Source organism: Lethenteron reissneri, chromosome 65 (assembly GCF_015708825.2).
Source record: "Lethenteron reissneri isolate LAM-NWPU_2019-01 chromosome 65, ASM1570882v1, whole genome shotgun sequence".
Taxonomy (NCBI): domain Eukaryota; kingdom Metazoa; phylum Chordata; class Hyperoartia; order Petromyzontiformes; family Petromyzontidae; genus Lethenteron; species Lethenteron reissneri.
The window spans coordinates 4,911,295-4,938,109 of NC_083843.1; the positions used below are offsets into that span (position 1 = coordinate 4,911,295).

The window sequence follows — 26,815 nt, forward strand, 5'->3', positions numbered from 1 at the left end:
GATGATGATATCAACCACTTCGTCGAGCTTTTGTTTGTGATAGCCAGGTCGCTTTTAAAAAAAGACCTACATGGCTCAGTGGGGCCTTTCCTGGTAAAACAAATTGGGATAGTGAGTGAGAGAGTTAGAGAGAGAGTAAAAGTGTGAGTGAGAGAGTGGGAGGGAAAGCATTACTAAAGCTTGAGCCACTGGTACAAGCTTCGTTTTATCTTCTCTCCGTGGTTGTGTCACAGTGCTGGCCTTCGTAGGTGGTCACTAACAGCACTTGCCCCAACAGTCTGTTAAGACCATGCAGGAGTTTTCTTTATTGAGTTGGGTGAGCGAGTGAGCGATGCTATTTGTAGGTAGACTTGCCAATGGCTTCTGGTGTCGCGGTCTTCCTCAGCTTGTCCGTGGCTGGAAACAAACAGCAGCAAAGGAGGAAAGGTAGAGACCGCCGATGTGAACTCACGGAGATTAGTCCACACTTTTTGCTGGATTAATAATAATTTGAATTTGTAAGGCGCATTTCATCCCTAAGATTCCAACGCGCCGTGCACAGATATTAAGGAATAAACCAGCACCACATTGGGCGCCACGGTGGCGAGAAGATGTTTACTACCTCGCCTGGTATACAGGAGGTCGTGGGTTCGATCTCGACCCTGACGATGCCTGTTGTATATTTGAAGTTTGCATGTCTCTCTCCCTGTGGGTGCATGGATTTTTCTCTGGGTCCTCTGGTTTTTCTCTCCACCTTTTGAAACACGCGTTTAGAGTATTTGGCTGCTATACATTTCCACATGCTAATCCACTTCAACGAACTATCATTTGTGATAGCCAGGTCGTTTCACAAAAAAGGCTACATAGTTCAGTGGGCCTTAGCTGATAAAATAAAAAAATAATAATTTATAGCCGTTTAGTTTAGTTTTTAACGACACATTTATATTTACGCAAAATCTTACCTAAAGAAAAAACGTTATTATGCTAATACAGATTAAAGTAATAACGCGAGTGCCTCCAATTGCCTGGTCACCAGAGACGGAGCATTCCGCATTCTGGGGGCTGCGCTGGCAACAAGCCCGGTCACCCCAGGCACCTCGGAGTCCCCAGGAGAAGGCGATCTGATGGACTCTCAGGGGAGCTCGTATGGATAAGTTCCTGCAGCTATCGTGGGGCCGACATCCTTTGAGCGCCTTGTAGGTCATGAGCAGATGCTGATGATAGTTCACTCGAAACCTGACTGCTATCCAGTGCAGAGAAGAGAGGGCAGGTGTGAGATGTGCTCGCTAAATGGCACACACGTGAGTGCTTAAGGAGATGCGTTTCTAAACGAGCTGGAGTCACGTGGCACCTGACTCGGAACCCCAAACGGGAAATGCCTTGCTGTAATTGAGTCGAGAGAGCGGAGAAACATGGAGAAGGCCTCTCTCGAGGTCAGTGGTTCTTACTTGGGGTGCACGCTGCACCCCATGCGGGTGCAAGATGCCCTTTCTGGTGGTGCGATACATGGCCATATTTTTTTAGAAGGTAAATAATCGAAAAACAAATTAAGCACGTGCACGTAAAAACAACGATTTTGTTTCATCAAACCGATGTATTTATTAACGTTTTCCATTTTTTTTCGATTGAAAACCAAATTGGTGCAAGGCTGCGGTAAAGGTTAAAATCCACTGCTCTAGTTCAACAGGGGATAAGAAACAGTGCAGTGGGGCAGTGTTTCTGAGGTGGAAGAGCAACTTTCTCACCTCCCTTAGATGCGCGCACCTTAAAGCACAGAGACCGGCCGAATTGAGCACCAACAATTCCGACCTCCCGTGCGTGGCTGACATCATGACCGTCCATTGATGAACGTGGTCATAACTGGATAGGGGAGCCTGTGAGCATGGCCTAAGTTGTTGACTCAGACAGTACAACAGCTGCCTGGTCGGTCGTCAATCACATTTCATCGGCAAGACACCAATGACAAGAGAAGCACAAATGTTGAAGCAAAGTGCCTAAAGGTGGCCGTATAGACAATGAATAGTGAGGGACACTCCACTGAGCCGGGCTTCTCCTGGCAGTCACAGGGGTCCGGCTCCTCCTCGACCCCCCATCCATGGGGTAAAAGTGAGTCAGAACAGATGAGATTAGTCCACACACCCATGTGGTAGAAGGGAGTGAGATGGAACAGATGGAGATTAGTCCACACACCCACGTGGTAGAAGGCAGTGAGATGGAACAAATGGAGATTAATCTTTGCTTTTCCAGAGAAGAGAAGTTGGCATTGGAAAGAGGAGAAGGGTGAAGGGAGCAGGCAGTTGGAATCTCACCGTAAGCACCAATCCTGCGCTTCCATTCGTTCTGGAAGCAGTAAACCTTCTTATTCAGATATCCGTCCCTCTTGCATACTGTGCAACAACGACATCATCATAAGCAGTAGCAACATCGTCATCAGCATCGTCACCAACAGCATTGGCTTTGTCATTAACTTGTCAAGATGGACACTGCCCTACTACAAAAGATGGACACTGCCCTACTAAACAAGATGGACACTGCCCTACTACACAAGATGGACACTGCCCTACTACACAAGATGGACACTGCCCTACTACACAAGATGGACACTGCCCGACTACACAAGACGGACACTGCCCTACTACACAAGATGGACACTGTCCTACTACACAAGATGGACACCGCCCTACTACACAAGATGGACACTACCCTACTGCACCAGATGGACACTACACTACTACACAAGATGGACACTGCCCTACTAAACAAGATGGACACTGCCCTACTACACAACATGGACACTGCCCTACTACACTAGATGGACACTGCCCTACTACACAAGATGGACACTGCCCTACTACACAAGATGGACACTGTCCTACTACACAAGATGGACACTGTCCTACTACACAAGATGGACACTGCCCTACTACACAAGATGGACACTGTCCTACTCCACAAGATGGACACCACCCTACTACACAAGATGGACACTGTTCTACTACACAAGACGGACACTGCCCTACTAAACAAGATGGACACTGCCCTACTACACAAGATGGACAATGCCCTACTACACAAGATGGACACTGCCCTACTACACAAGATGGACACTGCCCTACTACACAAGATGGACACTGCCCGACTACACAAGACGGACACTGCCCTACTACACAAGATGGACACTGTCCTACTACACAAGATGGACACTGTCCTACTACACAAGATGGACACCGCCCTACTACACAAGATGGACACTACCCTACTGCACAAGATGGACACTACATTACTACACAAGATGGACACTGCCCTACTAAACAAGATGGACACTGCTCTACTACACAAGATGGACACTGTCCTACTACACAAGATGGACACTGTCCTACTACACAAGATGGACACTGCCCTACTACACAAGATGGACACTGTCCTACTCCACAAGATGGACACCACCCTACTACACAAGATGGAGACTGCCCTACTACACAAGATGGACGCTGTCCTACTACACAAGATGGACACTGCCCTACTACACAAGATGGACACTGTCCTACTCCACAAGATGGACACCGCCCTACTACACAAGATGGACACTGCCCTACTATACAAGATGGACATTGTCCTACTACACAAGATGGACACTGCCTTACTATACAAGATGGACATTGTCCTACTACACAAGATGGACACTGCCCTACTACACAAGATGGACACTGCCCTACTACACAAGATGGACACTGCCCTACTACACAAGATGGACACTGCCCTACTACACAAGATGGACACTGTCCTACTACACAAGACGGACACTGTCCTACTACACAAGATGGACACTGCCCTACTACACAAGATGGACACTGCCCTACTACACAAGATGGACACTGCCCTACTACACAAGATGGGCACTGCCCGACTACACAAGACGGACACTGCCCTACTACACAAGATGGACACTGTCCTACTCCACAAGATGGACACCGCCCTACTACACAAGATGGACACTGCCCTACTACACAAGATGGACACTGTCCTACTACACAAGATGGACACTGCCCTACTACACAAGATGGACACTGTCATACTCCACAAGATGGACACCGCCCTACTACACAAGATGGACACTGCCCTACTACACAAGATGGACATTGTCCTACTACACAAGATGGACACTGCCCTACTACACAAGATGAACACTGCCCTACTACACAAGATGGACACTGCCCTACGACACAAGATGGACACTGCCCTACTACACAAGATGGACATTGTCCTACTACACAAGATGGACACTGTCCTACTACACAAGATGGACACTGCCCTACTGCACAAGATGGACACTGTCCTACTACACAAGATGGACACTGTCCTACTACACAAGATGTACACTGTCAAACTACACAAGATGGACACTACACTACTACACAGGATTGCCGGTGCTTGCTCCTGCCGTCTCTTCACCTGTGAGTTGCTCCAGAGATGTGCGCAACTTCAGCAGGCAGTCCATCTCCACGTCGTTAAATGCGTTGCCCTCACATACTGCGTCAGGGAATGGAAACACAAGGATGTTGTAGGTTCGATCCTGACACTGACACCTGGATATTTATAGTTTGGATGCATCTCTATCTCTCTCCCCCTGGTCACATGGATTTTTCTCCAGGTCCTCCAGTTTTTTTTTCCCTCATTTAGAAACAATGTCACGCGTTTAAAGCATTTGGCTGCTATACATTTCCACGTGATAAGCCAATTCGCTGAGCATTTGTGGCCAGGTTGCTTCTGAAGACAAGCTGTACAGCTCAGTGGGCCTTACCTGGTAAAATAAAAATAAAAGTTTAGTTTTAGTTTTAAATCCACGAGCATGATGATATAAAACCCACAAAATCCACGTCTTTAATGATTGGAACCCCACTAAATCCACCCCCTTAATGACAGAAACCCCAATAAATCTAATGCTAGAAATCCCGCTATATCCATGAAGGCCACACATAGCTAGCATCACGGTAAGTCTAATTAGCGGGATGAAATGTACGTTCTCCCACCTCTTAGAAATGAGTGTTCTGGTTTATAGATGCCTGTGTGTATGTTGAACGTCTTTGGCACTGTACGTAGTCAACCATGCTAATCGTAGGTGCGGGGGAAGGACAAAAAACTAAGGGTCAGGGGTAGAAGTTAGAGATGAGTGTGGGGGCTAGAGCTCGTGGCTCACGGTTGGGGTGTCAAGGGTAATGGTTCGGGTGAGCACTTAGGGTTATTGGTTAATGGTTAGTGGTTAACTCTTTAGTTTAGTGGTTAGGGATTAACTGTTAGGGTTAATGGTTAGTGTTTAATGGTTAGTTGTTAACGGTTGGGGTTAATCGTTAGTGGTTAACTATTCGGGTTAGTGGTTAGTGGTTAACGGTTATGAAACTGTGGTTAACGGTTGGGGTTAATGGTTAGTAGGTAATGATTAGTGGTCATCTACTCGGGATAGTGGTTAACGGTTAGGGTTTTGGGTTAGTGGCTAATGCTCCATGGCTGCACTCACCCTCCTCTTCAGAGAGGTATTTGTTGAGTGGCTCCTCACATTTCTTCTTCTCCTGCATGCAGTGCTTGATCTGGCAGTCTGCACAGTCACAGCAGAATCATCAGCATCAGCACTGTGATCGAGGATCACCTGCATCACGTACATTCTGATCAACATCATCAGCAGCATCATCATATGGACCAGCGGTGGCCAACCAGCATCTCCAGAGCCGAATGCGGCTCATTAATCCGCCACATGTAGCTCTATTGAAGGGAAATAATGTAGAACGCGCTATCACACTTACATATACACACACTTGGCTCTTTGCAGAACTTATGGGTACTTTGTGACTCTTGGTCTGTTACAGGTTGGCCACCCCTGATAGACACCATCAGCATTTTCAATGACAAGACAAAGCTCCCCCGTATAGCCCACACAGACTGTTGGGACAAATTCTATGCCTGTATGTGTAGTGACACAGCGCCGACTGCTGTACAGCAGCAGCACACGCCGTTGAGCATATACACGGGTGTGCCGGCAGGGCGGAAGGGTCATGGTAGACCTCATAGGGAGGCCCCTGGAACCCTCTGGTGGGTTCGAGAAGGGAGGCGCAGCTAGGGCGGAGCCAAGCCGGGCCGAGTAGAATATAAGCAGCGGAGAGGGAGAGGTTCTGGGAGTTGACTCGTCTCGTCGTCGCTTTCGTCGTCGTCGCCTTCGTCACTGCCGCCTTCGTCCGATCATTGCGCAGCCGGACAGTAGTTGGCTGTCTCAGTCGACATCGTCGGTGCAACACGGACAGGGTCGTGTCTGGGCCAGGCCGTAAGGCAGTGTGCTCGTGAGAGAAGAGGCACATACACGCCTTTAGGGAGAAGAAAAGAGCTACGACACTACATGTATTTTTAACTTCTTTCGCACCGCACGTAGCCAACCATACCAGTCGAACTGCTGTTCGCAAGTAGTACCTATGAAGGCCGGCATGGCACACGGGGAGGTGAGTGGCCAGCACCACGTCCAGCCGCCTTTGTCTCCCCAGTGCTGATGTTGAATACACACCAGGCAAGGTACTCATTTGAGGCTGAGTCGACCTTGGGGAGGCCCAAGAATGGTTCAGATAACCGTCACCGGCGTTGGTGGTGGCTCTGAGCGGGGATCAAACTTGGATCTCTGCTGGGATCCTAGCGCGGTGTGGTGCTAACCACTGCACCACCGCTCCATAATATCACCATTCAATGTACATACATTACCATTGCAGACATCTATAATCAGGGGGTAGCGGTTCAGCCAGCAGTGGATAAATCATTGTGGTCACAGAGGCACTCACCTGTTAAATCGCCGGCCTCAGCCGCAGGAGTTATTGCTGCACAGATGGCCGAAGCCTCCTGGCACTTCTGGTACTTGCAGTCTGCATTCAACCAGACCAGAGAGCGAATCGCTGAGGGGATCACAGAGTGGATCAGTGAGTGGATCAGTGAGTGGATCACAGAGTAGATCCCAGAGTGGATCACAGAGCGGATCACAGAGCGGATCACAGAGTAGATGACAGAGTGTATGACAGAGTAGATCACAGAGTGGATCAGTAAGTGGATCACAGACTAAAGAGTGGATCACCAGGCAGATCACAGAATGGATCACGAAGGAAATCACTTCGGGGATCACAGAGTGGATCAGTGAGTGGATCACAGAGCGAATGACCGAGTGGATCACAGACTGACACACCGAGTACGGACGGATCGATGCAGTTCTATAAATGGCGAGGGCTACCGTTTCCCATGGACATTTTTCCATCAACGGGGGATCTCGCACTGCAGTGGCTCCTATGTGAAACGCACGAGCGGCCGTGGACACGGCCACCTCGGTGTGACATGGCTACTGCGTGCAACGAGAGGGAGTTGTGTTGGCCTGGTTGTTGCATTCTACTATATCAACATCGATAACCCTTCAAATGTAATTTATAACGAGGTAATAAACCGTGCAAATCGGCGCATAAATCCTCGCTGGTGGAGTATTGGCGGGTGATGACGTCATCCCTAGCAACCTCTGTCATGGCGCCCGCCTCGCTCCTCAGTCTCCCCGGTATCTAAGGATCTGCGAGCTCCTCCTCACGCTGGGATCCACCCTGGTTGAACCCAGGATGGATCGTCGGCAGCAGGACCCAGCTTGAGTGTCTCAAACCGGCGCAGATGTTCCTGCTCCTCCTCATTCAGAGGACTCCACGTTTCACAGGCATAGAGACACACAGACTCACATACAGAAACACACACAGACAACAACCTCCATTCGCCAATAAGTTGCAGTGACGTCACCACAACACTTGTGCCTGGCTATGTGCACTTCTAGGCCATGTTTAGTGGCAAAGGTTCACTGGCAGGAGGTTCAGGACAAATCCAGGTTCCATGGGTTGACGTTTGCCATGCTAGGTGCAGGGGGAGGTCACGGGACAGACCTAGGTACTAAGGGTTGACTGACTGAGATGGCTGGCAGATGCACCAGTTGTGCCCCATACTGTGCTAACTTTCTGCATTTTATCTGCCCGACTATCAGTTCGTTGTTGTGAGCGTCGTTCCTCCGCCCTTGTTGATCACAAGCCTTCTCCATAGAGGCCGATCTTGACACTGCTGGTACTGGTCATCGGCAAGTCCACTCAGCTCCACATCAGTACATCTCTTCTGTAGCCGGTGGCACCCATTTAGCCTCCTCTATCTGGTCAACCAGAAGCTGTTTGGGGATGCGGTGGTTGAGCATGCAGGATCCATGACCAAGCCAATGCAGCCTTGCCAGCTGCAGCAGCTCATTGATGGGACTGTGTCAATATTTTTCAAGGATATGTGAGCGCGTCACACAATCCAGCCTGGTTAACCCAGGATGGATCGTAGGCAGGCCAGCCTGAATGTTTTAAACGGGTGCAGATTTTCCTTCCAGGTTTTGCAAGCATAGTGAAGGGAGGGCATAACTGTGGCCAAGAAGACCCATACAGCGTTATGCAGCCGATGAAAATATAATGCCGCCTTGATTGATATGGAGTGAGATCTCTGCTGCCAAACCAGAGCTGGACATAAGCACACTGCCCAGGCATGGAAACTTCTCCACTATCTGCCCAACTGTCCTATCATTCATGGGGAGTTGAGGGAGGTGAGCATTGGTGACATAATATACCCATGCAGGTGCTTTACTTTGTGGGGCTGATGTTAAGATCCTCTCTCTTAGTAACAAGCTCCAGGTTCAGCAGCAGCACCTCCAACTCCTCCTCTGAGTTAGCAACAATAACCAGATGATCAGCATACATCAAGTGTCTGATGAAGAGGGAGGCATCCCTTGCTCTATACCATATATAAATTCCACTTGAAAAACAATATTAAATATTGTAGGAACTATGGGTCATCTCTTTCGCACCCCAAGGATGTGATGAGAGAGTTAGGAACCCCGCAAGTACGAAGAACAATCCAGAGCCCTGGTCTATTGATGGTATCATAGGCCTTGACCAGGTCAAGAAAGCAGAGATGTACGTCCTGTTGGAATTCCTCTACACCTCAGCTGTAGCAGATGAACAGAGAATATGCCATCCATTCAGGACCGCCCTGGCCTGAATCCACACTGGGGTTCTGCTACCCTCATCTCAGTGTGCCTGGCAAGGTGGTGTTGTGGTGTTGAATAATCCTTGCCAGGACTGCCAGGGCATCCTGGGAAACTCATCCAGTGATCTAGGCTTTTGTGATAATGTCATATAGGGCGGTCTGCACAAAAACGCCATTTTCCTTTGCAGATGCCTGGCACTCTTCCTGGTCTCAGACTCTGAATCGTCCCTGGTGCTTACTCAACAGGTGGCACTTATGCCAGCCATTCACAGTGGGTGGCTACACAACAACAACAACCGCCATTCCCCACTAAGTGGCGGTGACGTCACTTAGTGGTGAGACAGACATACATAGACAAAGACAAATATCCCCCATAAATGCATAACAGACTGTTGAGGCAAGTGCTGTTAGAAAACATCTATGAAGAACGACATGGTATGCGAGAGGGTGTATGGCCAGCAACATGCCCGGCCCCCTTTGTCTCCATCGTGGTGATGTTCATTACACATCGAACTCGAGTCTTTGTCAGGTTCATTGCACAGTGCAGCGCTATCTACGACACTACCGCTCTCCCAAAAAAATAGAAAAAGATACCCCTATAACCTTAACAGACTGTTAGGGCAAGAGCGGTTCGCGAGCACCTATGAAGGCTAGAACGGCACACGATGGAGTGGGTAGCCAACACCACGCTGGGCAGCCTTTGTCTCCCGAGGGATGATGTTCACACACCACGTACTCATTTGACGCTGAGTCGACCTAGGAGAGCCTCATGGCCAGTTCAGATATTTGTCACCGATGTTGGTCGTCAGTGGGAATTGAACTCGGGTCACGGGATTTGTAGCGCAGCGGACTAATCACTGCACCACCGCCCACACACAGACACACACAAACAAAGATGCACACAGGCCGTTGTCTGACCGTGAATGGCCTTGAGTGAGAATCCACACTTCCTCTTCACCTCCAGATCATTGGGGCCATCTGCAAAAGCACGACAGGAATTGATGCTGGCATGGTGGTGACCTCGGGTCAACTCAGGTGGGTTCAGTCTGGCGTAGGACGAAGGTGGGTGGGTGATTGTGTGAGTGAGTAGATGAGTTTGTCAGTGATTAGGTGAGTGTGTGGGTGAATGAGTGGGTGGGTGAATAAGTGACTGGATGAGTGGGTGAGTGACATCATCACAACTAGCTGGACCGCAAGCAACTGGGCTGGAGTGATTAGAAAGCATTGGGCAGATCAGATCAGTATTAACAGTAGGAGGCTGCTAGACTTCTGCACAGCCCATGGGCTTGTAATCACCAACACGCTGCTTCCTCTTTGGATGTTGTGTGGAATATATTATTATGGAACAGCGGATGCAGGCCCATGTCCTTGATACCAAGACATGGAGCTGATCTGCCCACTGACCATCGGCTTGTCATCTGTAAGATGCGCCTGCAATACTTCCACTGCAGTGGTGGGGGTCCACCTAGGATCCCCATTCAAACCCGCAGTGGCCTGGTCTCGGCTCGCTGCTGATGAAAGTTGAAGTGATAATTTAATCACTTCTTGCAAATGGGGTTGGCATCGCCCCCCACCTCCTGCAAACTTCCACCTCCTATCTATTTATTCCTGCTCACCTGTACTCTGAAATGTCTCAGCCTGTGTGAGGCGGATGGTGAGGAAGAGGGTGAGGAGGAGGCAGGCAGGGATTGAGTTTCGTGGATGAGATGCCATCGAGACCTGGGTTCCGGTTGCTTGCGTCGCGATTCTGAGATTGGTCAGAGGATGGAGATTCGGTGGTTACAAAGAGAAACGTAGAGAGGCTACATCATCACCATCACGACCGTCATGACCATGACCATAGACATAGACTCACACACAGAGACCCATAGACTCATATAGACTCACATAGAGACCCATAGACTCACAGACTCAGACTCACGAAGAGACCCGGAGACTTACAGAAATACCTGTCGACTCGCATAGAGACAGCCTCACACTGAGACACGTATACTCATTGAGATTCATAGCCTCACACAGAGCCACAAAGATTCACATAGAGATGCATTGACAGACACAGAGACGCACACACTCATACAGTGATCCATAGATTTAATTTGAGGCCCATAGACTCACACAGAGACCCCTAGATTCAAATAGGGACACAGAGACTCACACAGAGGCACAGGCTCACACAGAGACCGGTAGACTCACATAGAGACCCACAGACAGAGAGACTCATAGACTCAGAGACCCATAGATTCGCACAGACCCACAGTATCACACAGAGAACCATCGACTCACATAGAGACCCACAGACTCAGAGAGACCCATAGACTAAATCAGAGACCCATAAACTTACACCAAGAACCATCTATATATATAAAATCGCAAATCTGTCTGTCTGTTTGTCTGTCTGTCTGTCTGTGTGTGTGTCTGTTTGTCTGTGTGTCGCCGGACCATACGCAGTTTCATTGGACGAAATGTGAGGGATTTGCGAGACGCGATTGGTCCGTTTGGTTTTCCACGGCGGTTGCCCCTGGCAACGGTTAGCGACGCATTCGCTGCGGGGTGGACGCCATTTTTAATTCCCGTTAAAAATATGCGCACGCATTAACACGCGACTCTGAGGTAAATTCATCAAAGTTTCACGTCCTCTTCACTCACCCCCCACCCCAATGTGTGCAATTACTATTATAGGGTCGGTAGATAATAAAATTATAGCGATTAGACAGTATTATTGTAGCGCGGGGGGCGGGGGGGTAACGGCCCCATTACCCAGCCTCAGCCGGGTGGGCAATTTAGGCGAGGCCGGAGGCTCTGCACGGTACTAGGCCTCGACACCCCACCCGTGTCAAGCGACGACTTTGTGGTATAAACTCGATATACCCAGCGTTGCCCGGGGGGAAAATACATTTAAAATCTTCTGAAAACTTTAAAACATTACATACCAATGAAAAAACAACTGTGTAATTACTTTTAAACCCGACTCGCCAAGATTCGATTCTTTAAATGTTGACTGTACAAATAGTCATTAAGCTGGGTGAGCGTACTGGAAGTCTATAATGTAGACTGTTGCCTGCTTATTAAGCTGGGTGGGTGTACTGGCAGTCTATAATGTAGACTGTAGCCTGCTTATTAAGTAAAGTGAGTCAATTTGTAACACGTAGGCTTTCGCGACCATTATTCATAAACAACGTTATTGGGTTTAGATCGCCTTATTTATTAATGTGTTGTAACCCTCCACCACCCGACACGGCCAATCAGTAAAAAAGTGTCACGTTGATAAAAGACTAATAGTTCACTGCTTTAGCCCACCGGTGTGTTCAAGCGTGAAACCACAACAATTACCATTTCAGATGAAAAAACTACTGTGTCATTACTTTTAAACACGACGCGCCAAGAATCGATTCTTTAAATGTTGACTGTACAAATAGTCATTAAGCTGGGTGAGCGTACTGCCAGTCTATAATGTAGACTGTAGCCTGGTTATTAAGCTGGGTGGGTGTACTGGCAGTCTATAATGTAGACTGTAGCCTGGTTATTAAGTAAAGTGAGTCAATTTGTAACACGTAGGCTTTCGCGACCATTATTCATAAACAACGTTATTGGGTTTAGATCGCCTTATTTATTAATGTGTTGTAACCCTCCACCACCCGACACGGCCAATCAGTAAAAAAGTGTCACGTTGATAAAAGACTAATAGTTCACTGCTTTAGCCCACCGGCGTGGTGGATCCAAGTCCCGGGCGAAGCCGGGTAGTACAGCTAGTAGGCTTATATAGAGACCCACATACTCACATAGAGACCCATATACTCCCAGAGACTCGCAGCCTCACATAGAGACTCATAGATTCACACAGAGACCCACATACTCACTCTGAGACTGGGTAAACTGCCACATATCATGGGCTAGGAATCTCAATACAAGTGTTATTATTTTAGACATTCTATCAGCCACACGTGAACAAAACCCCCAACTCTCACTCAATCTCACCTGCTCTCACTCATGCGCCACCACTCAGCTGTCTCTCAGTAGCAAGGCGCTCACATGCTGAGCAACGTTTAGGGGATTTCCAAAAAAACCTCCCTCGACCACGTGCAGCTTTTCCGGTTATTGAAAATATTCACAAAACATAAACTACCCACCCCCGCCATCTACTGGACTTTTCCGTCAGACCGGACTACGAGCACAGAGATGGGCGACCCCATTCGCATGAATAGGGTGGGTGGTGGTGAGTGGAGGTTGGTGGAGGTGGGTGGAGATGGGCAGGTGGATGGGGAACGGGTGTTGTGTTGAGTGGGAGAGATCATTCTTACGTGCGGGGGATGGGGGACAGGCTAGAGGAGCCTCATTTGCATGAGGGCTTCCCCTCATGGCGCTCGTAGCCAACACAGCGACCAACAGGGGCTCTGGACGGATGGCGATTTGTGGTTCTTGTGTGGGAAGCGGTGGTCTTGTAATTAGCGCTGTGTTACACATTTTCGATTCCTGGCCCTGGGCCTTCCCTAGGTCGACTTGGTCCTGGGGCCTCCCCTAGGTCGACTCAGCCTCAAACGAGCACCTGGTTGTGATGTGTGAACAACGCCACTGAAAAGACAAAGATGGTTGGGTGTGGTACTGGCCACCCACCCCTTCGTGTGCCACAGTGCAGACCTTCACAGGTTTTTCTCGCAACGAACAGCAGTGCCCCAAGTCTGTTAAGGCTACACGGGGGATCCTTGTCTTTGGGTAAGTGGTCGACTCTACCTCGGGAGTTCACAATCCAGTGGATATGTGAGCCAGTCCCAAGCCTGGATAAAAAAGGAGGGTTGGGCAAAAGGGTGCTGATTCTTCGGCTCTTGACGATCACAGAAGAAAAAGGAAGGATACCGGCTCAGACTTTGCTTGGGTCAACCAAGGTCCAACAAACCCAAGCAAGTTGGGTCGAAAAATTAGCTACTGGAAATCAGCAGCAGAAGGAGCAACAGCTATGACACCATTAGGAAACAAAGCGGCCATATTCCGAAACAATGAAGGGGCTGAGAATGGCGAATGAGATTACAGTCAGCGACATGGAATGAGATAACACTGTGGGAAACGGGACAGTTAGGCTAGGAAAATAATAGAAAGATACCAAGGCACGGCAATCCTAGGACTGGCAGAAATGAGATGGACAGGAACGGGGGGAAATAAATGGGGGTGGGTGAAGTGATCTGTTCAGGGGAAAAAAGAAGTGCACACCAGAGGTGTAGGGTTCGTTTCACCACGTATGCTTTCGCGACCAATGTCATCCATAATAACCCTTACTAGTTGCCTGTGTCGGTGTGGTGGCGGCTTTTAACGGCACATTTATATATTTACGCGATCTAACCCAAAAACCTCTAGTAGGTCTCTTGTTGAGCGTAAAATTCAAAGCATCATTAATGGGATATAAACCGGTTTGTGCAAGAATAATTGGAGCAAATATGTAATGGGAAACCCCTAAATATGGTAGACACCATCCAAATACATGCACCAACATCTATGAAATGCTGGAAATCACGTTAAAGCAATTGCCTATGAAAGCGATTACGATAATAGTGGAAGACTGGAATGCAACGATTGGGAAGGATAACGCTGGATGGGATCGCATCATTGAAATATATGGATATAGACAAATAAATTAAAGAGGTGGGAAAAAATACAAATAGTTCACTACTTTAGCAGGTGGAGGCTTCACTATTCTGGCAAATCGCCCGAAGATGCTGGATGTGATTTCCAGTGAAACGTCGTACTCAAATTGTAAATGTTGTGGATTCACTCTTCAACAAACCAGTGGGCTAAAGTAGTAAACTATTTGTCTTTTGCCAACGTGACACATTTTATACAGATTGGCTGTGTCGGTTGGTGGAGGTTTGCGACACATTTATAAATAACGTGATCTAACCCAAAAACCTTTATTAAGAATAGGACATCAATGTTAGACACCTGATCTGACGTAAAGAGAACTACAAAGAGACTGGTCAAACGCTTGTAAGCGTTCAAGCGATGTTCAAGGCATGCCACTAGCTTATCAATGACCACATAAAATATTTCTATTTTTACTTCTCCCTCCCCTCAAGTGTCACACCTGGTTCTGAGCTCTCATCTGCAAATGTTTTGCGTTTCCTCTTTCGCTAAAGATCGTGCTTATATGACTAAGAGACACCTGTCACATTTAAGGCTGTCCTTTCAAAAGCCTCAAACTGGTCTTACTGTCCCACCACAAAATCCCTCAACGAAGATACAAGCTGTGCTGCTACAGAGATGTCAATGTCACTTTTCTGTAGGTGCATGCTTGTAGCGTGGAACCGGTCAGGTATGACGTCCCAGAAATGTACCATGAACACCATCTCTAAGGTGTCCAATTTAGCATTTAGTCCAGCGGCCTCAATTCGAGTATCTCTTTTCTCATTATCATCATTGCACATACCACCGAAGACCTCTCTAATGTGGGTGTAATTTCTCCACAGTGCCTTGGTTGACTCTGCCAGAGCACTCCACCGAGGACTGGACAGCGATTTTAATGTCGGTCTGACATCTGTCTTCTGAAAGACTTTCCCCCATCTGTGTGTGGATGAAGAGCAAAATGTGTACAGTGACTGCAACATGTTAAAAAACTCGTCAGCCTCTGGGCTACTGCCGCATTAACACCAACTAAGTTAAGTGAACGCACTGCGCAAGGCACAAACTCTATCAGAGGGTGTTTTTTGTTTCAGGTGGGCCTGTAGCCCATTGTATTTTCCTGACATGTTGCTTGTATTGTCATATGACTGACCTCTACAGTTTGAGAGGTCCAACCCAAGGCCCTCCACCATCAAAGTCACACAGTCTGCTAAACTTTTACCAGTGTGGCTCTCAATTTGCTGGGTTGGAGTCAACAATTATTGAATAATATTTGGCATCACGCATCTCATCTGCTATTGTTTGGCGAGTTTTCTGACCCATTAGCTCAATGAGTTAATTCACATATTGTCGATGACAAATAGGACACTGTGCCTCTTTTTTTCCGCCAAACTTTTTAATATGTTCAGCTAAGAATGGGTTGACCCAAACTGTTCATCATCTCCCCTAAATGCAAGTCCTCTTTCACCCAAGAACTTGATCACTGCGACAACTCTTTCAAAATGTTCCTCCAGTATTTATGTTTCCCATCAAGTTGCTGTATGAGATCTGAATCTATAGCACTGCCCTTTGTCCGCTGGTGCAAGGCAAGCATGCATGATCTGTGTTCTGCACTCTTTTCGTGTCCCCCTATTTTTTCAGAGTGCTTCTAGTCACTAAACCCCTGACGAAAGCCACTGAGCTTGCTGGAGAACAGTTTGCATGTAAAACAGTACACACAACCTGTTCAGGTTGAGTACAGTAGCCACTGTCTAGAAACCTTCTGCCCATCTGCCAATACACAGTTCAGAAGTTCATTGTTGAAACTTCGAGTTTTTCCACCAAGCACTCTATCTCGGACTGAAGCTGGGTATTTTTCACTGCCATTTTGGAAGGGGGCTGCTCCTCTTTCAATAAGCACAGACTTAATGTCACTGGAAGTTCTTTGCCCTTATGCAGGTCAGTGACCTCATAGCACTAGGAATGTCTTGGTTGCTGATTTGATTCTTGTGAACTGCCCAACTGCTCCTGAGGTGGAAATGATGGTTCTTGTATACCATTAGCTGTTGAGGGTTCGCCTTCAAAGGATGGCTCTGGGGGAGTGACATTACTGGAAACTGAACTAGTGCTAGTTCTTCCTTACAGCTGACAATAGTGCTAATTTCATCATTATTACTATCAGAGTGTTAAATTTCGATTTAAAGCGTTCGTGACTGCAGGGATTCATCTTCTTGGTTCTTTCGGTAAAGTCACGTAGAAGGAAAATAATAAAAATAAAACATAATAAAATAAAATTTTCACGACGTTTCGGCCACAACACAAGCAGCCGTCCTCAGGTGAAGAACAGAGCTGTCTGAAAGACAGCGTCCTAATGAACACCGCTAAGCTTGGCAGCCTATATTTAAGCTGGGTGGGAGGAGCAGAGTACCTTGACAAAGGAGTTTACATATCGACAGAGGAATTTAGCATATTGACGCTAAAGAACTGCAACTACCCAACTACCATACAATAAACCGATGTTAAAAAACGAAATATAAAATACATCAATATAATCAATGTACTCAATATACTCTCCAATAAGCTGAGCTATTAACATTAAGTAACTGGGTATACACTACACTATATAATGACTACCATATAGTGAACCGATAAAAAAAATATAAACTACATCAATATCATGAATATACTCAATATACTCTCCAATAAGCTGAGTTTACATATCAACAGAGGAATTTAGCATATTGACGCTAAAGAACTGCAACTACCCAACTACCATACAATAAACTGATGTGATAAAACTAAATATAAACTACATCAATATAATCAATGTCCTCAATATACTCTCCAATAAGCTGAGATATTAACATTAAGTAACTGGGTATACACTACACTATATAATGACTACAAAACTGCCTCTCTTGCCTCCTTTTCTGTTTTGGCTTTCCTTTTGGAAGCACTATTCCAACGTTTGTTTTCCATATTTCAGAACTAGTATGCTATTCATATGACTATATTTATAGCATATCTCAATACTTATAAAATATTAATTTAATTAATATATGAATAATGACAACACCCTTCAAATACTGTTGTTGGAAAATACAATCAAGTTGTAGTATTTTATAGTCTACTTGTACCTAAAGGCAGCTTTTGAAAAAAATAGAAAGTACATGAAAGAAAATAACCCTAACAAAAGGCTGTTAGAAAATAGCCCTCATGAGGGATTGTTGTTAGAAAAAGATGAAAAAAGTATCTGAATATATTACTGTAGTGTACCAAGCAAGAAAACAGGCATCTGTCCGTGGCTTTTCCTACCTGCCTGACACAGACAGAATTATTTTGCTTGAAATTCAAAAGATAACTTTTTTTCATTGGCTGAACAACCAACAAAGGTTTCTGATAAGTCAGTGAAATTACTTGGTGGAGACTATGCACATAGGCCACACCCCATCGATGGGGAGGGGGCAAAAATACCTCGTAAGAGCTGTCGACAATTTGCGGTCTAAGAAAAAAATGAATGGGGTTTTCCTTAATCTTTAAGTATGGATTGGGTCTCTTATATATGCGTTAGTGTATGAAAAAATATAGCTTTTGGCATATTTTTTTATGCTTCACAACACCGCGGTGTATCTTTAATATTTGATTTGTCAATGGCTAACTAAGCTCTCAACAAACGACGAGCCCTCAGTCTCAACACCTGGCTTTTTAGTGCATTGGTTGTAAAAGCAGCTAGCTGGCAAAAATGGCAAATAGCTAACTAATTTCTATTAACAATCTGAATCATATGGGCAGCTAGCGAGGGAAAATGGGCAGCTAGCTAAAATAAAGGGATAGCTAGTTACGGCAAGTCAAATAACGAACAACTTGCCATAATATGACGCCCTTCAAACTCTCCTGTTATGGTGAATATTGTTTCATGTCACAGCATATTGTAGCGTGTCAACCAGTGGCTCAGTTGTACAGAAGCATGCACTGTATGTACCAAGGGGTCCAGGTGTTACGTTCGATGTATGTAGTGGTCAAATCACACTGTAAGCACCTCGGAGCCCAGGGGCCCTTGTGATTAGCTCACGCTATAAGCACCCAGGGGTCTTGTGATCAGCTTGCTCTGTGCGCACTTAGGGCCCTGGCGTTCAACTTCCTTCGGAGGACTTGGGCCACGCACCGCACGTGGCCTGAGGCTTGGAGGCCCCCTGGCAGTCCGAGGCCCCGGGTCACTGGTCCCACTAGCCCAGTCCATAATCCAGCCTTGCCCATAGACTCAATCAGAGACCCACAGACTCACATAGAGACACATAGACTCAATCAGAGACCCACAGACTCACTCTGAGACTGGATAAACTGCCACATATCATGGGCTAGGAATCTCAATGCAAGTGCTATTATTTTACACATTATATCAGCCACACGTGAACAAAACCCCCAACTCTCACTCAATCTCACCTTCTCTCACTCATGCGCCCACCACTCACCTGCCTCTCAGTAGCAAGGCGCTCACATGCTGAGTAGCATTTAGGAGGGGATTTCCCAAAAAAAACCTCCCTTGACCACGTGCAGCTTTTCCGGTTATTGAAAATATTCACAAAAACATCACCTACCCAACCCCGCCATCTACTGGACTTTTCCGTCAGACCGGACTACGAGCACAGAGATGGGCGACCCCATTCGCATGAATAGGGTGGGTGGGGGTGGGTGGAGGTTGGTGGAAGTGGGTGGAGATGGGCAGGTGGATGGGGAACGGGTGTTGTGTTGAGTGGGAGAGATCATTCTTACGTGCGGGGGAGGGGGGACAGGCTAGAGGAGCTCATTTGTATGAGGGCTTCCCCTCATGGCGCTCATAGCCACCACAGCGACCAACAGGGGCTCTGGACGGATGGCGATTTGTGGTTCTTGTGTGGGGAGCGGTGGTCTTGTGGTTAGCGCTGTGCTACACATTTTCGATTCCTGGCCCTGGGCCTTCCCTAGGTCGACTTGGTCCTGGGGCCTCCCCTAGGTCGGCTCAGCCTCAAACGAGCACCTGGTTGTGATGTGTGAACATCGCCACTGAATAGACAAAGATGGTTGGGTGTGGTACTGGCCACCCACCCCTTCGTGTGCTGCAGTGCAGACCTTCACAGGTTTTGCTCGTGACTAACAGCAGTGCCCCAAGTCTGGTAAGGCCACACGGGGGATCCTTGTCTTTTGGTAAGTGGTCGACTCCACCTCTGGAGCTCCCAATCCGGTTGATATGTGAGCCAGTCCCAAGCCTGGATAAAAAAGGAGGGTTGGGCAAAAGGGTGCTGATTCTTCGGCTCTTGACGATCACAGAAGAAAAAGGAAGGATACCGGCTCAGACTTTGCTTGGGTCAACCAAGGTCCAACAAACCCAAGCAAGTTGGGTCGAAAAATTAGCTACTGGAAATCAGCAGCAGAACGAGCAACAGCTATAACACCATTAGGAAACAAAGCGGCCATATTCCGAAACAATGAAGGGGCTGAGAATGGCGAATGAGATTACAGTCAGCGACATGGAATGAGATAACACTGTGGGAAACGGGACAGTTAGGCTAGGAAAATAATAGAAGATACCAAGGCACGGCAATCCTAGGACTGGCAGAAATGAGATGGACAGGAACGGGGGGAGATACATGGGGGTGGGTGAAGTGATCTGTTCAGGGGAAAAAAAAGTGCACACCAGAGGTGTAGGGTTCGTTTAAACACGTAGGCTTTCGCGACCAATGTCATCCATAATAACCCTTACTAGTTGGCTGTGTTGGTGTGGTGGCGGGTTTTATCGGCACATTTATATATTTACGCGATCTAACCCAAAAACAAAAACCTCTAGTAGTAGGTCTCAAAGCATCATTAATGGGATATAAACCGGTTTGTGCAAGAATAATTGGAGCAAATATGTAATGAGAAACCTCTAAATATGGTAGACACCATCCAAATACATGCACCAACATCTATGAAATGTTGGAAATCACGTTAAAGGAATTGCCTATGAAAGCGATTACGATACTAGTGGAAGACTGGAATGCAACGATTGGGAAGGATAACGCTGGATGGGATCGCATCATTGAAATATATGGATATTGACAAATAAATTAAAGAGGTGGGAAAAAATACAAATAGGTCACTACTTTAGCAGGTGGGTGGCTTCACTATTTCTGGCAAATCGCCCGAAGATGCAGGATGTAATTTTCAGTGAAACGTCATACTACAATTGTAAATGGTGTGGATTCACTCTTCAACACACCAGTGGGCTAAAGTGCTGAACTATTTGTCTTTTGTCAACGTGACACATTTTATACTGATTAGCTGTGTCGTTTGGTGGAGGTTTGCGACACATTTATAAATAACGCGATCTAACCCAAAAACCTTTATTATGAATGACATCACTGTTAGACACCTGATCTGACGTAAAGATAACTACAAAGAGACTGGTCAAACGCTTGTAAGCGTCCAAGCGATGTTCAAGGCATGCCACTAGCTTATCAATGACCACCTAAAATATTTCTATTTTGAACTTCTCCCTCCCCTCAAGTGTCACGCCTGGCTCTGAGCTCTCATCTGCAAATGTTTTGCGTTTCCTCTTTCGCTGAAGATCGTGCTTATATGACTAAGAAACACCTGTCACATTTAAGGCTGCCCTTTCAAAAGCCTCAAACTGGTCTTACTGTCCCGCCACAAAATCCCTCAACGAAGACACAAGCTGTGCTGCTACAGAGATGTCAATGTCACTTGTCTGTAGGTGCATGCTTCTAGCGTGGAACCGGTCAGGTATGACGTCCCAGAAATGTACCATGAACACCATCTCTAAGGTGTCCAATTTAGCATTTAGTCCAGCGGCCTCAATTCGAGTATCTCTTTTCTCATTATCATCATTGCACATACCACCGAAGACCTCTCTAATGTGGGTGTAATTTCTCCACAGTGCCTTGGTTGACTCTGCCAGAGCACTCCACCGAGGACTGGACAGCGATTTTAATGTCGGTCTGACATCTGTCTTCTGAAAGACTTTCCCCCATCTGTGTGTGGATGAAGAGCAAAATGTGTACAGTGACTGCAACATGTTAAAAAACTCGTCAGCCTCTGGGCTACTGCCGCATTAACACCAACTAAGTTAAGTGAATGCACTGCGCAAGGCACAAACTCTATCAGAGGGTGTTTTTTGTTTCAGGTGGGCCTGTAGCCCATTGTATTTTCCTGACATGTTGCTTGCATTGTCATATGACTGACCTCTACAGTTTGAGAGGTCCAACCCAAGGCCCTCCACCATCAAAGTCACACAGTCTGCTAAACTTTTACCAGTGTGGCTCTCAATTTGCTCAAAGCCTAAGAAGCACTCCACCACATTCCCGCTGCTGTTAACAAACCAGAATATGAACATCAATTGGTCCACATGTGACAGGTCTGGGTTGGAGTCAACAATTATTGAATAATATTTGGCATCTCGCATCTCATCTGCTATTGTTTGGCGAGTTTTCTGACCCATTAGCTCAATGAGTTATTCACATATTGTCGATGACAAAGAGGACACTGTGCCTCTTCCTTTTCCGCCAAACTTTTTAATATGTTCAGCTAAGAATGGGTCAAATTGTGATAGCAATTCTAGGATGCCAGGGAAATTACCGTTATGAGTTGACCCAAACTCTTCATCATCTCCTCTAAACGCAAGTCCTATTTCACTCAAGAACTTGATCACTGCGACAACTCTTTTCAAAATGTTCCTCCAGTATTTACGTTCCCCATGAAGTTGCTGCAGAGATCTGCATCTGTAGTACTGCCCTGTGTCCGCTGGTGCAAGGCAAGCATGCATGATCTGTGTTCTGCACTCTTTCGTGTTCTCCTATTCTTTCAAAGTGCTTCCAGTCCCGAAACACCTGACTAAAGCCACCGAGCTTGCTGTAGAAGAGTTTTCATGCAAAACAGTACATACAACCTGTTGAGGGTGAGTACAGTAGCCACTGTCTAAAAATCTTCTACCCATTTGGTAATATACAGTTCAGAAGTTCATTGTTGAAACTTCTAGTCTTTCCATCAAGCATTCTATCTCGGAATGAAGCTGGCTATTTTTACTGCCATTTTGGAAAGGGACTGCTCCTCTTTCAACAACCACTGACTTAACAATGCCACTGGAAGTGCTTTGCCCTAATGCAGGGTCAGTGACCTCATAGCACTAGGAATGGCTTGGTTGCTGATTTGATTCTTGTGAACTGCCCAACTGCTCTTGAGGTGCAAATGATGGTTCTTGTATATCATTAGCTGTTGAGGGTTCACCTTCAAAGGATGGTTCTGGGGGAGTGACAAAACTGAACTAGTGCTAGTTCTTCCTTACAGCTGACAATAGTGCTACTTTCATCATTATTACTATCAAAGTGTTAAATTTCTATTTAAAGCGTTCGTGACTGCAGGGATTCATCTTCTTGGTTCTTTCGGTAAAGTCACGTAGAAGGGAAAAAATAAAAATAAAACATAATAAAATAAAATTATCACGACGTTTCGGCCACAACACAAGCAGCCGTCCTCAGGTGAAGAACAGAGCTGTCTGAAAGACAGCGTCCTAATGAACACCGCTAAGCTTGGCAGCATATATTTAAGCTGGGTGGGAGGAGCAGAGTGCCTTGACAAAGGAGTTTACATATCAACAGAGGAATTTAGCATATTGGCGCTAAAGAACCGCAACTACCCAACTACCATACAATAAACCGATGTGAAAAAACTAAATATAAACTACATAAATATAATCAATGTGCTCAATATACTCTCCAATAAGCTGAGATATTAACATTAAGTAACTGGGTATACACTACACTATATAATGACTACAAAACTGCCTCTCTTGCCTCCTTTTCTGTTTTGGCTTTCCTTTTGGAAGCACCACTATTCCAACGTTTGTGTTCCATATTTCAGAACTAATATGCTATTTATATGACTATATTTATAGCATATCTCAATACTTCTAAAATATTAATGTAATTAATATATATGAATAATGACAACACCCTTCAAATACTGTTGTTGTAAAATACAATCAAGGTGTAGTATTTACACTATGAGATCTCTTTTACCAGTGGCAAAATATAATAGTAAGTTTTTACCCTTTTAACTGGTACAAAACTGACACCTTTATTGAACAAACATGATGCCTTGAATAAAGGTGTCAGTTTTGTACCAGTTAAAAGGGTAAAAACTTACTATTAAGGTGTAGTATTTTATAGTCTACTTATACCTAAAGGCAGCTTTTGAAAAAAATAGAAAAGTACGTAAAAGAAAATAACCCTAACCCTTTTAAAAGGCTGTTAGAAAATAGCCCTCATGAGGGATTGTTGAAAGAGCCTTTAAAAAGGCTGTTGTGTTAGAAAAATATGAAAAAAGTTTCTGAATATATTACTGTGGTGTACCAAGCAAAAAACAGGCATCTGTCCGTGGCTTTTCCTACCAAGCAATGTCTTATCTACCTGCCTGACACAGACATAAATATTTTGCTTGAAATTCTAAAGATAACTTTTTTTCATTGGCTGAACAACCAACAAAGGTTTCTGATAAGTCAGTGAAATTACTTGGTGGAGACTATGCACATAGGCCACACCCCATCGATGGAGAGGGGGCAAAAAGACCTCGTAAGAGCTGTCGACAATTTGCGGTCTAAGGAAAAAAAATTAATGGGGTTTTCCTTAATCTTTAAGTATGGATTGGGTCTCTTATATATGCGTTAGTGTATGAAAAAATATGGCTTTTGGCACATTTTTTTATGCTTCACAACACTGCGGTGTATCTTTAATAATTGATTTGTCAACGGCTAACTAAGCTTTCAACAAACGACGAGCCCTCAGTCTCAACACCTGGCTTTTTAGTGCATCTACTTTGGTTGTAAGGGCAGCTAGCTGGCAAAAATGGCAACTAGATAACTAATTTCTATTAACAATCTGAATCATATGGGCAGCTAGCTAGGGAAAATGGCCAGCTAGATAATATAAATGGATAGTTAGATACGGTAAGTCAAATAACGAACGACTTGCCATAATATGACGCCCTTCAAACTCTCCTGTTATGCAGAATGAACTGACTTGTTGGTAAATATTGTATCATGTCACAGCATATTGTAGCATGTGTGATGCCGCCGCCGCGAAGCCATTCGGCAGGCACCAAATCCCCGACCTCGCCACCACCAAGCAACGGAGCCGACCCCGCGTCCCCCTCACCTCACCTCACATGAACACACCCGCACTCATTTCCCCCCCCCCATAGAGCTCCGAGGGGAGGTCGCCTGGCCGACCGGTTTTTATCCGAGAGACCCTTATCGGGATTAATTCTCACGGTTTCCGGCGATCAGGGAATTGGATGACCTCCCCCGTGCTACGTGGCACCGCGGCGCTGCGGCCGGCCTTAATATGGTGTGGTCGCGGCGTGGGGCATTCGGCCACCGCGGTTGAGGCGCATTTCCCCCCACACACGCGAGTATCGACGGGGCAGGCAAAGGGAATAAGCATTGTGATGGAGGAGCATCATTAGAAAACACGCAGCGCATCTGAACTGCATAATCAGGCACCCCCCGCACAAGCAGCGGAGGGACGGCGTAATTACGCTCGGGCACGCAGGCACCATTATTAGGGGAGTTAAAGGAGAAGGCTATTAGTATGAATAACCTGGAGAGCGGGGTCACGCGGGCAGCCGTGCACAAATTCCCACGGCGCACCTTTGTAATGGATGCCGCCGCATGAACCTCGATGATGGGGGCCTGCGTGAGAAAGGGAGTAATTAGGATGTACGCCGCCAACGCCGCTCACTGATTAGCATAGAAAAAGCGCCCGGAACCGCCGTGCGCGGGCTCGAGGTGCACAAGCCCATTGTTCAGCGCAGCATCCCTTTGAGGTAGGGAGGATAAATAGGGGAGCGGAAAGGGGAAATGAGGCTCTTCTCGCCAGGCCAGCGGACCAGCAGCAGCTCCAGCCAGCGACCCGGCCGTCCGTGCGACGCATCGAGGTACGCTGTTAGCGCAGAGAGCAGCGAACCTCCGCGGGCACCAAACAGTAAGTGGGGAGGTGAAGTAGGGTAGCGTAAGCCAATAAATAGGGAATAGGTACAGGTTTGGGTGGAATAGGCCAGCCTCGTCGACTCACTGATTCAACATCAGTTACCAGGTAGCAGATAATAAATCATTAATAGCGAAGCGTGGTCTCGCGTGATCTTGTCGTGCAGTGTGAGCGTGTGGTTGCGCGTGGGTACGCAGTGATTCTGTAGTGCTGCGGCTCGCCTCGGGGGAGCGCTGCGCAGAGCGGCGCGTGAGTGGGTGTCGCGTGTGTTCACTCCGTGTGTGATACAGGTGCGCGAGTATAACGTGAGTTGAGTTGGAGTGTGCGGAGCGGCGTGTGTGTGGGCGTGCGTGCGTTCGCTCCGTGTGGGTTGCAGGCGCGCGATTAGGAAAGGGAAGTATCGTAGTAGAGAGGGGCAGAATACTACTCGGTAATTAACCATGCCCATTACGCGGACCCGCGGTGGAGGGGAATCCTCGAGCGACGGCTCCCACACCATGGGTGAGGAACTCAGCAGTGGTTCGCACAGCAGCGGGGGAGCGAGGGATGATGTTAGCCCGGCCGTTAGCATTGTCGAGGGAGGGATCTCGGGGGCTAGCGACCTCGACACATGCTAACCAGTGGCTCAGTTGTACAGAAGCATGCACTGTATGTACCAAGGGGTCCAGGTGTTACGCTCGATGTATGTAGTGGTCAAATCACACTGTTAGCACCTAGGGGCCCGGGGGCCCTTGTGATTAGCTCACGCTATAAGCACCCAGGGGTCTAGTGATCAGCTTGCTCTGTGCGCACTTAGGGCCCTGGCGTTCAACTTCCTTCGGAGGACTTGGGCCACGCACCGCACGTGGCCTGAGGCTTGGAGGCCCCCTGGCAGTCCGATGCTCCGGGGCACTGGCCCCACTGGCCCGGTCCATAATCCAGCCTTGCCCATAGACTCAATCAGAGACCCACAGACTCACATAGAGACCCATAGACTCAATCAGAGACCCACAGACTCAAATAGAGACCTACAGACAAACAGAGAGACTCATAGACTCAGAGACCCATTGATTCGCACAGACCCACAGTATCACACAGAGACCCACAGACTCAGAGAGACCCATAGACTAAATCAGAGGCCCATAAACTTACACCAAGAACCATAGGCTTATATCGAGACCCACATACTT

At 46.9% G+C, this 26,815-nt stretch overlaps 1 protein-coding gene across 2 annotated transcripts in view; it reads right to left on the minus strand.

The window, feature by feature from the left end:
- The window catches only part of LOC133359612 (uncharacterized), a 35,698-nt gene that overhangs the window by 8,579 nt on the left and 304 nt on the right, over positions 1 to 26,815 (minus strand). Inside the window, exons 2-9 of one of the 2 annotated variants that reach the window (XM_061578080.1) lie at positions 19,101 to 19,127; positions 10,662 to 10,792; positions 9,964 to 10,023; positions 6,795 to 6,875; positions 5,495 to 5,572; positions 4,432 to 4,509; positions 2,289 to 2,366; positions 355 to 396 (exon numbers count right to left, since the gene is read on the minus strand). In XM_061578080.1, the coding sequence (XP_061434064.1) occupies positions 355 to 396; positions 2,289 to 2,366; positions 4,432 to 4,509; positions 5,495 to 5,572; positions 6,795 to 6,875; positions 9,964 to 10,023; positions 10,662 to 10,758 (514 nt within the window). In that variant the 5' untranslated portion in view covers positions 10,759 to 10,792; positions 19,101 to 19,127. Of the gene's footprint in view, positions 1 to 354; positions 397 to 2,288; positions 2,367 to 4,431; positions 4,510 to 5,494; positions 5,573 to 6,794; positions 6,876 to 9,963; positions 10,024 to 10,661; positions 10,793 to 13,020; positions 13,153 to 19,100; positions 19,128 to 26,815 lie in introns of those variants that run through there. The other variant, XM_061578079.1, reaches the window with a different exon arrangement.